Below are 14,162 nucleotides of genomic sequence, written 5' to 3' on the forward strand. Positions count from 1 at the left end.
GTTCCTAACATGATGAACATGATACTAATATGATATTTTAGTGAAAATCAGGTGGGTTGTCAAGGAGATCATGATGGACATTATACTGTAGCAATCCCAAACCAGCATCATGTCCAGTGATCAAATGGTTGTTAACATAAAATAATGTTCTTATTGGTAAAATTCACACCATTTTTTACAACTGAATATTCAACTGTATTGTAATGTTATAACAACTTTTAGGTTCAATCAAGGGTAATTTAATCAATGTGTTTTACAGAATATGCATGCCCTTTTTTTCATTTCATATGCATGTAGACATACGTTAAGTCGACTATCACCTATAAGAACGCTGTAATAAAAATGGCAATAGCGACTGTAAATAACCAAACCTTTGGTGACTGATGACCGCTTGCTGATCTCCTTTAAAAAAATAGGGCCGCTGTATGAAAAAAAATGAACGCATCTGATTGGCTGGCCGAGATTCCTCCTAAACCTGAATGGCCAGTCAGAGACTCGCCCCGGCCACTCCCCGAAAATTCCATTCTGAAGAAAACGGTGGAGTTAATTCTTCATTAACTTTACAGTTATTTAAAAGAAGACGAATGTTTCAACCTCCTTAAGGAATTTAATTTTAAAGCTAACTTAATAATAATAAATCTATTTTGATATAATTATACAAATTCGAATTGTTTACAAAAGTCAAAGAATACCATGGTCTCCCCCATTCTGCGTTAATAGTGCAGCCCGATATGTCTGCTGTCATTTCGTTTTACTTTTCTTCAAGGAGCAATTGAATAGCTTTTCTTATCTTTGCAGATTGCCGGTGTAGCATCGCTGGGCATTTTAAATTGTATATTCTGTTTGCTTTCTGGACTTTTATTTATTTTTTTAATCTATAAAAAAACATGCTGCGTACGAGAGCGGTCCTCTGCCAGTCATTCAGGCGGTATGTAATTTCACCTGAGTTCGGGCGTCTTTCTCCTTGGTGTGCCTTTCACATTCGTGCCAGAGTAACTAGAGAGTTTATAGATGTAGCCGGGATCTTGTATGTAATGTGCTTGCTGACATGTTGCACTTGAATGTCGAAGAACTGGATAGGTCCAAATGGTTCATAAGTGTCTGTGCATGTCATTTAAATAGCAGTTTAGCTCCTGCGGTGGTATGAATATTATGAAACTGAATTAGGCGATAATAATGAGTTAAAATAAAAGTGAAAAGCAGACTAAAGCCTCTGTTAAGCAGCCGAACCAGCAGGTATGCTTGCAATATCGAGCCCCTGTGTACTCTCCACGTTGAAAACACTGTACGACTCAAGGAAGTTCAGATTAACTGCCCCCTTTTTCCAAATTCCGTGGAAGTATCTCGAACAACGTCTCCTGCATTGAAATGCGTAAGCCCCCACCACAACGCGAATCTGATAAAGGGCATTAAAGCAACGAGGTTTTTTTTTTAGTTTAACGTTCAGTCCTTAATCCCCCCCACTTCAGAATTTGCACATGTATCTCCAGCAGCTCGTCCCCACAGAGGAAAGACAGACTGATGTCAGCAAGTCCAGCGCACTAGATGCAGCGTGTTTTGACAGTTCTCGCAGCCGAAGTCCACCTTACAGGACAGCCTGGACTGCTGGCCGGCAGAAAGCAGAAAGATGTGGAATTTTTTGGTGTCGTGTTAGTTGTTACAGTTGTACCTCTTTAAAATAGGCTCGGGATTTGCAACCGTGTTTCTGTACCGCTGCCATGATTCAAAACGTAACGCAATTATGAGTTTAGAAAAGTAATTGGTGTAAAACGAAGAATCGTCTAAAAAATATTATTATAATAAGATTAATGTGAATGTGTGTGCCAACTTGAACAAACATGCAGTGTTGCATTTGTTACATGTGGTATTAAGTGTCCTGATCTTAATTGATAAATTGCCAATATCGGCTACTTAGAGATAAAGTGGGTATTTTCACAAAGAGATCCGTTCTGTTGGTTGTCCTCCAATTGTCCCTTCGTGTTATGAACGGGAAATTATCCTAATTGAAATATGGGGTGAATGTACGTTGAGGTGTTAAGCCTAGAAATTCTAGTATATCGTTTCCCGAAAAGCGCTCATTCACCTGTCACCGCGAAGCGAAGAAAAACTCACTTATTAGGCCAATTGTTTTACGACGTCAGGCTGCCTAAAGTGATAGCCCAAGATAAGATAGTGCTGGAGTGTGGGACAGAGCTGGCCCTGTGCCCAGTTCATTCCCAGCAGGCTAGGAAGCGGACTGGAGGGCTGTAACAGTTGCAGGTGTGTCTGCAGGTGCAGAAATGAGTTGGCTCTGTGTTGGGCAGTTTCCGTGCCTGTAAGAACTGTAAGAAGGGAGGGATGGCTAGAGACAGAGCAGGGCTTTTGAGAAGAGAAATTCCAGTGTGGAATGGCTTGGATATCATTAATCTATCCATTTTCTTAAGTGCTTTATCCAATACAGGGGGAGCTGGATCCTATCCCAGCATGCAAAGGGCACAGGGCAGGATATACCCTAGATGGGACACTAGTCCTTTGCAGGGCACACACTCACACCAGGGCAAATTTCCCAGAAGCCAGTTAACCTACCAGCATGTCTTCGGACTGTGGGAGGACACACACAAACACAGGGAGAACATGTGGCTACAACGATGTCAATTTCTTGAAAGTCCTGCCCAGTCCATTCAAGATTAACTTGGCATTTTCAAAAACAGCAGTATAGTCCGGTGCAATGATTTAATCAATTCTGGTGAAAGTTTCCATTCTGGTAGTTAAAGTCCTTTTATTGATTGTTGCATGTCAGGAAACTTTATTATGCAACTATTCTAAAATAATAAAGCAGTGCATTTTTAAATCCAAGTGCCCTTAGAACTTTCCTCTGTTCATATGAAGTCTGTAGCAGGATCATAGGGCTTGAGAGCACACAGGGACACAGTTTTAATATCTGATGTTTTAAAGGGGCTGGCAGAGATTAAACAAAAACCCAGTGTGACGCAGATTGGTAGTTTCTGCTTTGATCAGGTACTGTCCTGTTCCTCTCTCTCCTGCTCCTCTGCAGGCTGTGTCCTGTATGGCTCCACTGATTCTTGCTGACTTGTGAGTTACTGTGCCAAAGAGCAGCTGGTCATGTTTAGATGGTAAACAGGTGTTGGACTGAACCTGCTTCATAACGCCAGATCAATCAATACACAGATGGAATCTCCCCCTCCAAGTCCCCAGCCCCCGATTAATCTCAAAAAGATTAACTCTTATATTTCAACAGCAAATCACTACGGGTCCATTGCATTTTTGTAAATTTAGTCCTAAGCCTTAGGATTGCTCTGTGAACCTGTGTATTGTTCCTACAATAACTAACCAAACTTTAGTTATTAATAGGACAATACTGAACATTTTCCTAAATAATATATGGCAGTACGTTGCTTGTATTCTGTGTTTCTTTCCAGAAACAATCTGTTGTATATGTTGAATTCCCTGTACACATCAATTTTACAGAATTAAAACATGGCAGTTATAAAGACAGTAAAGCATTTTCCCATGTTGTTGACTTAAGTCTCTGCAGAAGTTTTTGTTGGAGCTGTCTGTGTTACATTGCATTTGTTTAACTCTAATCATCGCAACAGTTTCAACACTGCAAACAGGCCAAGGAACTTGCTGGAAACTATGCCTGGAAGTAATCCCACACAAACTGATTGTGGCCACATTCCCTCTCTGGGAAAGATGTAGACTGAGATATGCACGGCACAAAAGGGCTGATGATCCGTGTGCCAGAGGGCTCCTTTCCATGCTTTGTCTTCCTTGCAGGTTCCGAACATTCTCATGCGCCGCTGTGGAGGTGAAGAATGAGCCCATTCTGCAGTTCCTGGAGGGCAGCTCAGAGAGGGCGGCACTGCAGAAGGTAATCGCATACTGGAACACTTTCTCAGTACCTGGACACACATTAGAGTCATTCTGCAGACTTCCACTACCTAGTCTCAACTGCCCTTGTAGCATATAGCAAGTTTTTAATTGTAAATATAAGAATACACAAAGCCAGTAATTTGATTAGATATTGGTACAACATCCAGCTTCTTCACTGCTTCTTTCCATTTTCTTTTATGAGTGGGGAGCTACAATCTCAACATGTAGTTCAACAAAACATTCTTATAATTGTCAACCAGGCCCTGAATGAGCTGAAGGGGAAAACAGAGGAGATCCCCTGTGTGGTGGGGGATGAGCAGATCTGGACCAAAGACATCAGATACCAGCTGTCGGTGAGTGATTCCACCCATCTCCAGCGGCGGTGGCAGATACTGTGGCCTCATCGCTAAGCAAATGAGAAACCAGAGAGCAAATGTCGCATGTTCACGATAAAAAAGATTGAGGTCTTCCTTTCAGGTAATGCTAAAAAAAAAACATGTTGCACTAAGCATGCCAGTGTTGAAGATCACATCACACTGTTTCAAGAGCACATTATTTCAAACGATTCCACTCAACCCAGCTAGTACCCAGAATATTCAACACTATTACATTCAACGACATTTAAATCTCATCAGAAATGGCTAGCTTTCCCGACTGCGCTTGTACAGTGATAGAACATGGTGTTTGTTTCAATTCTGCAACATACTGTATATCCAATGGATTGCTAATATGTTGTTTTGGATTGCTGTTTTCCAGCCCTTTAATCACTCTCACAAAGTGGCCAAATTTTGCTACGCTGATAAGGTGAGTAATCCTTCATCCGTTGTTAAAACCCATGACTTCAGTTCTGTTCTGTAGTTTATTTTCCTTTACAAAGGGTGTGGGGAAATAAGGAGCTGATTCAGAATTAGAAATAGCTGCACCACTAAAATCTAATACTGACATCTAGAATTCAGTCTTGCTAAAGCTGTCTTTTTATATGTAGACAGGCAAGGGACTTCTTTTGCTCATTAGTCATGAAATACAGTTCAGTTTTTTGTAGTATGATCCAGACCAGAGTTTTAACGTGTTTTGTGTTATTCTTGGGTCATGTTCAGAAAGAGAGAGCTTACAGAGATCTCTGCAGTTATTTTCCATGTCTGGTTCCTCAGTAGCAGCCTGTTTTCTGGGTGTGCGATCCACATTGTGTGATTGTGTTTTGCCAGGACGTACTGAACAAAGCCATCGTAGCCTCTGTGTCAGCCCGCAGAGAGTGGGACTTAAAGCCCGTCCAGGACAGAGCCCAGATCCTCTTCAAGGCTGCGGACTTGATCAGTGGCCCCCACAGGGCCGAGCTGCTCGCCAAGACCATGATAGGCCAGGTACAGAGAGGAATCCCACAGTCACGTGATGCTTTTCCAGTGCAAATAACACTGTTTGTGGTGTCCTGGGTCAGTAAGTAGCATGGTACATTTTTAAAGGAAGAGCCCACAGTCTTCGTCAGGCTGATTTTCAGTCTTCTGCTTCGCTACCTAAATGAGTTTTAATTTCAACAATGACATTTAAAAAAATCCAGCAAACAGTTTAAATCTGGAGTCTGAAACAAAAGAAACAGCCAGCAATGACACATCTGCCTGCGGTGCTATTAATGTGCCGGGGAGAAAGAGTTTGGTGGTCAGTTCAGAAATCAATTTGTGTGTTTTTCAGCTTGAAAGTAAAAGGTGATTTTGCTTCCTAGTTCAGACTGCCATTCTTTTTTAGGGCAAGACGGTAGTGCAGGCTGAGATTGATGCCGCTGCCGAGCTGATTGACTTTTTCCGCTTCAACGCCAAACACGCCATTGAGCTGGAGCATCAGCAGCCTCTGAGTGGAGATGGCAGCACAAACACCATGCTGTACCGTGGGCTGGAGGTGAGCGCCACCTACAGGGCCTACGAGGAGTCACCGCTCAAGATATTTTGCGACATTGGCCAGGATTAAATCCTAGATTTGAACCACCCAACACTTGGAGACTACAGTTCCAAAGAGTGATTGAGAGTTTATGTAAGATAGAATGAAGAAAGTCATGTCAGTAAGTGCTAGGCTTGTAAACTTGACATCTTGATTAAAAAATGACAATGACAGTCTACTAGTGGATACTTATGCTCCTTCAGATTCAAGGTAAAAATCAGTCTTTGCCAAATTTGAAATATCTTGATGAAACAATCATTAAAAGAGAACTAGAAAAGTTTCATTTTCTGTCCTAAAAGGTGAAAACAATATGGCTTTTGTGATTCTGAACTTCTCCCTTTGAAATCGGATCAAACCAAATGTGAGTCAAATATTTAAACCCCGTGAAGAAAACTTGTTCCCCCTGAATTTCTGTAATTCACATTCTCAAGTCTGTGAAACTAGATTCATTCCATTGGCTGATGTACATCTTTTTTTGATCTTAGGGCTTTGTTGCAGCTATTTCGCCCTTCAACTTCACTGCTATTGGAGGAAACCTGGCAGGGACACCAGCCCTGATGGTGAGTCTGGCACAGCTGCTGCACAAGGCGAAGAAGAATTTAGTACACGCATTTAAAACTGACACCAACAAGACACACTGCAAAATCAAGGTGTTGTTCAAGTACTGAGCACTTGTCTTTGCCTGTTCTTGGCACAGTTAGAGAGTTTTCTATCAGATACTACACAGCACAACAAAAACCCGAGAAACAACCTGTTATGGGTATATGTGTCTGTGAGTTGGAGCTCACTTCTACATGTTGGGCTACACTGATTTATTTTGCATTAAAGTGTTCTTATACGTCTTTACTTATAAGAGGTGAAATAATTCTGTAAATAATACTCATGCGTTTTATAATATCTGTTGTTACCGTATGTCTGTGCTTGCAGTATGATCTTATGAAAGGGGATTTATAAGAGATTTCGAAATTTTGCTTACTCAGACACTGGGAGGGCCTACTTTATTTTGATAAAAACGCCCTGACAGTGAGAAATTGCAAAGTGAGCACAAGGCTGTGTGGAGCTGACAGGCCCTGTGTCGTTGCCAGGGTAACGTCGTGCTGTGGAAGCCCAGCGACACGGCCATGTCCGCCAGCTACGCTGTCTACAAGATCCTGCGGGAGGCGGGACTTCCTCCTAACGTCATCCAGTTCGTGCCAGCGGACGGCCCCGTGTTCGGGGACACCATCACAGCCTCCGAGCACTTGGCCGGCATCAACTTCACAGGCAGTGTCCCGTGAGTGCGAATCTTTTTAGCAGCCTCCTCTCTTCACCTGACTTTTTCAAATAAAACCTTCGACCCGAACAAAGTGGATTTTCCAGGCTTTTCCACAACACTGCGGCATCCATGATACAAACATGCCCTTGACTGTGTCATCTATGTCAGGCTCTGCGTATTTGTGTCTGCTCTATTAGCACCAGTTGGATCATGTCTATTGTTACTGTACGTCTATGTTTCCAGTACGAGCTTAAGAAAGGAGGTTTACCAGAGATTTCGAAATTTTTAGTTCATCAAACACTGAGTGGGGCTATTTATTTTGATTAAACAATTCCCTGACTGTGAGAAGTTTAAGAAGTGAGCACTGAGGCTGTGTGAAGCAGTGATTTGGAGTTGGCACAGGTTGGAGGAACAGTGTATCTCCTACTCATGCCAACGCTAACGTGCAGGTGCTTGGTAAAAATGCAGGAGTTGCTTTTTTGACCAACAAATGAGGGCCCAGTTGCAGACTAACATCCTGTGGCTCTCTACTAATTACAGTGATGTTCTTTCAGGAATCCTGGACACGTTTAACTAGTGACATGACCCTCACAAAATATGGGAAATGTTGAATAATGAGAGTAATCGCTTTAACATTCATTTTCCTCAGGACTTTCAAACAACTCTGGAAGCAGGTGGCGGAGAACCTGGATCGCTACCGGAATTTCCCTCGAGTGGCGGGAGGTGAGCCCTTACTGTGTCCGTCCGAGACCTGCCTAGACCACAAAATTCCAACCGGTGGCCGTAGATGCCGGCCACACGATCAGATCGAGCCTGGTGCGAGATCGCTCCGGCCCACGTGCCCCCTCAGCCTTGTGTTTCCTGTCCCCAGAGTGCGGGGGGAAGAACTTCCACTTCGTGCACCAGTCAGCCGACGTCGGGAGCGTGGTGATGGGGACGATCCGCTCCGCCTTCGAGTACGGGGGGCAGAAGTGCTCCGCCTGCTCCCGGATGTACGTGCCCGGCGCGCTGTGGCCGCGGATCAGGCAGGAGCTGCTGGCCGTGCACCGGCAGATCCGGCTGGGCAACGTGAGTCTGCCCTAGACAGCCCTTCCGAAGCCGAGGAACCCTGTCTTTATCGTGAAAGAAGGGCAAGCCTTGTCTTTCTCACCCTGTTTCTGGGTTGCAAAGGAGCAGGTAAAGGTTTATTCCGTGCTGAAAGGAAAAGGAGAGATGTGTCTCTTTTCCTTTCAGCATGGAATGAACTATACCTGTTTCCTTGCAGCATACACATGCAACTCCCAACACATCATTTTTGGGATAAGAGTTTTGCCTGCTTTTTATTATACAGTTTAGTCAATTTTGATATGTATCATTAGGGACTTTTTGCTCCGTGTTTGAACGTGATCCTACCGTATTGTCATTTTTTGTAATGACCTGTGTGTTAGCGTGCAGTTCCCTCAACACTGGGATTGGATTCTGATGCAGCAGATGCATGCAGAATTTGAAATCACAGTTCTTCAGATCTACATCGGTTTTGTTTTAATTAAGCCAGCCTATCTGAGAAAAAACTCCAGGGTAAAATCTACAGTTTGTATTAATATACTGTCCTTTTTGTGTTCTGCTTTTCCAGCCTGTTGAGGACTTCAGCACATTCTTCTCTGCTGTAATTGACAACAAGGTACTTATTTATTATTCAGGCCTTTTAACCAGATAACAGTTGAAAACACGTTCTGATTTGCAGTCCTTTGTTGTTTCCACTCAATGGTTCACTGAGTAATGAGCATCTGTATTGAAAGCGCAAATATTTTCCTCAGTATTTAAGAAGCTTCATCTACACTTTAATCGATATTTATACATACAAATTCACTGCGATGCAGAAGGGGTTAGGTCAGAGCATGGCAGGTTTGAGGAAAATAAATTTGCACTCTGTGTGTTTTACATGTAAGGGTTTCAAGCCTGAGCTTATATAAACAGACAAAACACATGCAAGCAGTAGTTTTGTTTTAAGAATGCAAAATGTACTGTTCAAACAAGAGCATATATTCAGTCTGATTTTTCTTTTGTGTTGTGTGCATGTTGTCTCCATGCGTCTCTCCCCAGTCTTTCAGTCGCATTAAGAAGTGGCTGGACTATGCCAAGTCTTCTCCCAACCTGACCATTCTTGCCGGGGGTCAGTGCGACGACAGGCAGGGGTACTTTGTGGAGCCCACCATCATTGAGACCAAGGATCCCCAGGACATCATCATGAAAGAGGTAGGAGGGCACCGGGATCATCCCAAGGGAAAACCAGGCCCACGTGCTCTTGTGAAGAACACGTGCAGCCCGATGCCTTCTGCTCTCGCTGCCTGCTGGACTACACCTTGGGAAACCCCTGTTTCACTGTGATCACATTAAATCTCAGCACATGCTATTGGCCCCAGTACTCACTTTCTGGGTTTTAAATGCTTCTCTTTATAACACTGAAACTCAAGGTGTGCCGTCAGATATGTATTTCATAACTGCTGTGGGGTTGCACAATTACCACCAAAACAAAGAGAGGAACAGGTACCTTTCTCCACGATAAAGAGCGAATTTCATTTCAGCTACTGTACGCCATTGCTCTTCTGTAGTGTAAGCTTTGTTGTGTTTTTTTGTTTTGCAGTGTGATTTGTTTTTGCATTATATTTGCCTCCTTCATGTCAGATCTACTCTTGGGGGAGATAGAATAACCTTGTGTGCTCTGCCTTCCTGTCCAAACAAAGATGAAACGTGTAAATGAGTCAATCCTGTTTCCTAGCTTGGTATCCCAGAGCCGCCAGCTACAAAGTGCAGGATTAAATAGGCAAATCTGGAGGACAGCAGAGCCTGTTGAAGAGAGTGACCACGGTCCACCACAATTGGGCTTGTTTCTTTAATTGAAGGCACCCTGAGGCTCAGATTACATGTGTCAGTTTGCATTTGAACAGCCACTGGAAATATGCCCCACCCTCACTCCGAGCCTTAGAAGCAGTCCTCTGACCAAGGCACTGATTTGAATTTTTACACGAATTACCCCTGCATTTGTTAAAAAAAAATGCCCTTCCACCCACACACCCTCTCAGGCTGTGGCTTATAAACTAGGCCGGTTTTATACTGTGGATCACCTTTAAAATCATCAAAGTCTAAACAGAAATGGGAGATTCATCACGTCATTTGGCGATCATGGAAATTGGGACCAATTTGCAAATTAAATACCCATAGAAATAAACAACCATTAGAAATCCTAATTAGAAACATTCACCCCTCTGTGAGTCCATTGAGAAGGCTTTCATTTTACAGTGAATACAAAAAATCCAAATTATTCTTGTTGAATGTAGACGCTGCTCAACCTCCAGTCATACTGAAAAATCATTACAGCTGAGGACTCACACTGACACACACTATACTGTACGTGTCATCACTGGAGAGTAGGGATAGGTTATATCACCATGCATTCCAGATTAAGACTGTAATGGAATAAATACTTGCAAACAAAGCAGAGGAACTTGCAAAATTGAGTCTTCAGGTTTCAGGGTTGTAGGTTTTCTAGGCTGAATTAATCTGTGACATTTTTTGTCCTGCAGGAAATCTTTGGCCCAGTCCTGACTGTGTATGTGTACGCTGAGGAGGACTACAGAAATGTATTGCAGCTGGTTGATAGCACTTCACCATACAGCCTCACAGGGGCAGTGTTTGCCCTTGACAAGTAAGCATTCCAGAGCCCCAGTTTTGCTTGATCTTTCCTTTGCCTTTGAGTTGCATTAAAGGAGTACGAGTTTGGCATGAAAAGCAGACTTGTTGCAATTGAGTCTATGGTCCCAGCTTACAAATTGTAATTTTTACATGTAGTGAATTAGCAATAACAGTAATAATATTGGCACCATCCCATAAGACATCATCCCATAATAGTTAAACTGTTTCTGTCCTTCATTAAGCATGCACTAACTGACTCCCAGTCTGGTGGGTTTCTCATGTGCTGTTGGCATAAGCCTTCATGAGAACAAGTAAAGGTTTATTCCATGCTGAAAAGAGAAGAAAGAAAATGCAACGTTTCGGCTGTGGAGCCTTCTTCGGGTGTGTTTTCTTTCTTCTCTTTACAGCATGGAATAAACCTATTACTTGTCCCTTTGCAGCCTAAGCATGCTGACGCAGCTCCCCTACCTGAACAGCCTTCATGAGACTGCTTTTCACACTTGACTAAACTACAACTTGCTAACAGCTCAGATTTTGTCAGTCTCCGAAGTCACAAACTCATTTAATTCACTTAAATTTTTAAAAAAAAATAATGTTGATGGGTTTTGTGAAATGAATCATATCCACAGATGCTTTGAGTACATGAGAACATGTTTTGGGTGCAATACACAGCACTGATGTTTTACGAATAAAATCTTGGGTCCTGGTTGGGTAAGAGGCTTGGTCCATTAGTGGGCTGTCAAGCTGGAGGTTAGAGAAAACAATTTGCCACCTCAAAAGAGCTCATCAGTGAAAGGCCCCCTGTGCAGACTGCTGATGTCCTGGGCTCTCTGTTTTAGGAGCGTGTTAGCCGAGGCTGGAAAGGTCTTGAGAAATGCAGCTGGCAACTTCTACATCAACGACAAATCCACTGGCTCCGTTGTGGCCCAGCAGCCGTTTGGGGGCTCCAGAGCTTCGGGTGAGTGTCTGATGTGTGTGGTCTGCTGACAGTGCTAGCAGTAGGAAACCACTGCCAGTGCTCGAACACAGTTAGAAGAGGGCAGGCCAAACCCTACGTGGTTCTTGGACTCACTCATGTGATAAAGTGACTGTGCATGAAATTATAGCTGGAGAAGATAGTGGTGCAGTGGCTGTCACTAGCATTGCTGCCTCACGGTGTGAGGAGGCTGAGGGTTAAATCTGAATTTATTCAGGTGCCTGTTCGCATTAGCAAAGCATCATAAAGCTGCAGTTATATATCTTGTTCCTTATTGGCTGATCTGTATGTCTAGGCACCAATGACAAGCCAGGAGGCCCACACTACGTTCTGCGATGGACTTCGCCCCAGGTTGTCAAGGAGACCCATGTTCCACTAACAGAATGGAAGTACCCCTACATGGGGTGAAGCTGACACAACCCCCCCCAGCCACCGCCTCCCACTCCCACCCCTCTCTTCTCTATCGAAGAGAACGTGAGCCTACCCAACCCCTCCCGGAAATAAAACAGGACCCGCAGATTTGACTGATTTGATCATGAGTGAATAAGAAGCTGAGAGTGTATTATAAAATGATTTGAGCTCTTTCTGGTTTAAATGGAAGACTGGAGTATTATGCTTTGCAGTACGTTGACCCGTCTCAGTGGGATAGCACTGAAATTAGAAGTAGCTGTACTTCTCAAGGGGTGTGGAAGCTATAGTGACCGAACACTCATGTCCCTGAAAGTACACCAATGTACAGACTTCTCAACACTGCTAAGAATTACCACAATTTCACATTTCTTCTTAATTATTTGTCTATAGCAAGACCTATAAGAAATGTATGCTTAGAGGTGTGACATGTATATTAGGATTTTATTTTTTTAATTATCTTAAAAGTAAGGGGAGGAAACAATTAGCAGAGCTTCTGAATCAGTCTGTATTGTCCATCATTCCTCATACTGTATAGGTTTTGAATCATGGTTACCATATGCATACTCCATGTATTATCGACATTATTGAGTGAAATGAAAGGGGGAACTCTAGTGAAAACCTGTCTAACTGCTGTATGGTTGTGTGGAAGACGCAGTGATCAGAGTCGGTGCACTGAAAGTCATTTTGTAGTCTTTTTATCCCAGCTGGATGGTGTGGTTTATACTGTGAGCTTGCTAAAGTCCGGGTTTCAAAAGCATTACTCAACCTCTCTGAAAGTGTAAGTGATGAGGGCTGCAGTTGTAATGAAGGAGACTGTCTTGAAGGGCTGTAGCTTTGCCTTTCCCTGGTTGGGAGCTACATCTCTTCATGTTACAACTGTGTAATTTTAAATCATGATTAAATCCTAACCATCTTCCACTGCTGTAATTCACTCTGGCAAGCATGCAGACCTTGAAAACATGCAAACCGAATAGTGATCTAATGTTTTTGATCTGGAAACATTCTGTAACTTTATAGATCTGTTCATACTGTCTTGCATTGTCTACAGTGAAAATAATAGATACTGACAAAAACAGTATTTTGAATAATTATGTAATTAATTTCTTTTGTGAGAAAGTTACATTTGATCTGTTTCTCAAGTGAATTTGTCACTATATAATGTTGAGTATAATATTATCAAAACATGACAGGCAGATATCGAGGTTTAGTAACACTAATGAAATGTTAGAAATATTTCAGTGGAAAATTCCAGTTTAACCATTAGTCCATTTTTCTCTTATAATGCATCACTTGAGCTAAATCATTGCTAAGGAATATTTTTTCAAACGCAATCTCAGATCAATGTTATTGATAAATCAACTGATTTAACATGAGCTGTTGAAGCACTGGGTTTGTAACAGCTGATGTCCAATATCCTGGTTGTCCAAAACCATTCAGGAATCTATGGGTACTATATATATACAGTATATAGTCTTCTCAAATGTCTAAACTTCTAGTTTGAAATGTGCAGTTTTTCATAAGAGATCTACTAATTATGGTGTGGTTAAAATTATTCTAAAATTGTACCTTTTTTATTATTCGAAATACTGCAAAACAAAAGCCAGCTTTTGCGCCCATTTTAAAATAAATGAGAAAATCTTTAAAAAGGTAGATCTCCTTGATAACAAATGGTGGTTCCATATTCTGACATATTTTACATTATCGCGGCCTTGTAATCACTGCCTAAAACAAGGGCTTGCCATTTTTAATAACTGATTTTCATACAGTAATAACATTTTGAAGCCGATTTTATTCAGGATGTGCTTGTGAAGGTCTAGAATTTAGAATGTGTCAGCACCGGTATTGGCTGTTTGTCATATTGAGTACTATGTGCTGTTAGTAAAAGGTAAAAAGTCAATTCAGTGGCTTGTGTTTTTAATTGTTTAGAGGGGAATGCAATGAGGCCGAGTACTAATTCACGGTGTCATGATTCGTTATCCGATATGTCGGGGCCTAGGCTCTGTTTCTGAACTTGTACATGAGTCCTAGGAAAGGTAATTCATTAGC

At 42.3% G+C, this 14,162-nt stretch overlaps 1 protein-coding gene across 1 annotated transcript; it reads left to right on the top strand.

The window, feature by feature from the left end:
• Positions 1 to 731: 731 nt before the first annotated feature.
• On the top strand, positions 732 to 14,013 carry aldh4a1 (aldehyde dehydrogenase 4 family, member A1). The gene is made up of 15 exons (XM_088616870.1): positions 732 to 928; positions 3,778 to 3,871; positions 4,134 to 4,226; positions 4,630 to 4,677; positions 5,079 to 5,234; positions 5,614 to 5,763; positions 6,288 to 6,362; positions 6,888 to 7,075; positions 7,707 to 7,780; positions 7,929 to 8,125; positions 8,670 to 8,717; positions 9,140 to 9,292; positions 10,621 to 10,742; positions 11,569 to 11,687; positions 12,001 to 14,013. Exons 1-15 carry the CDS (start codon positions 888 to 890, stop codon positions 12,111 to 12,113), a joined length of 1,671 nt encoding a protein of 556 aa, XP_088472996.1. The 5' UTR covers positions 732 to 887; the 3' UTR covers positions 12,114 to 14,013.
• The last annotated feature ends 149 nt before the right edge of the window (positions 14,014 to 14,162 follow it).

This window comes from Lepisosteus platostomus, chromosome 23 (assembly GCF_059453375.1).
Source record: "Lepisosteus platostomus isolate fLepPlt1 chromosome 23, fLepPlt1.hap1, whole genome shotgun sequence".
Classification (NCBI taxonomy): Eukaryota; Metazoa; Chordata; class Actinopteri; order Semionotiformes; family Lepisosteidae; genus Lepisosteus; species Lepisosteus platostomus.

What these genes read in the sequence shown, in the direction of transcription:
- aldh4a1 (XM_088616870.1), top strand. Translation starts at nt 888, where the DNA reads ATGCTGCGTACGAGAGCGGTCCTCTGCCAGTCATTCAGGCG. An exon ending in AACTTCACAGGCAGTGTCCC is followed by an intron (nt 7,076 to 7,706) that starts GTGAGTGCGAAT and finishes CATTTTCCTCAG; the next exon opens with GACTTTCAAACAACTCTGGA. An exon ending in CTGCTGTAATTGACAACAAG is followed by an intron (nt 8,718 to 9,139) that starts GTACTTATTTAT and finishes GTCTCTCCCCAG; the next exon opens with TCTTTCAGTCGCATTAAGAA.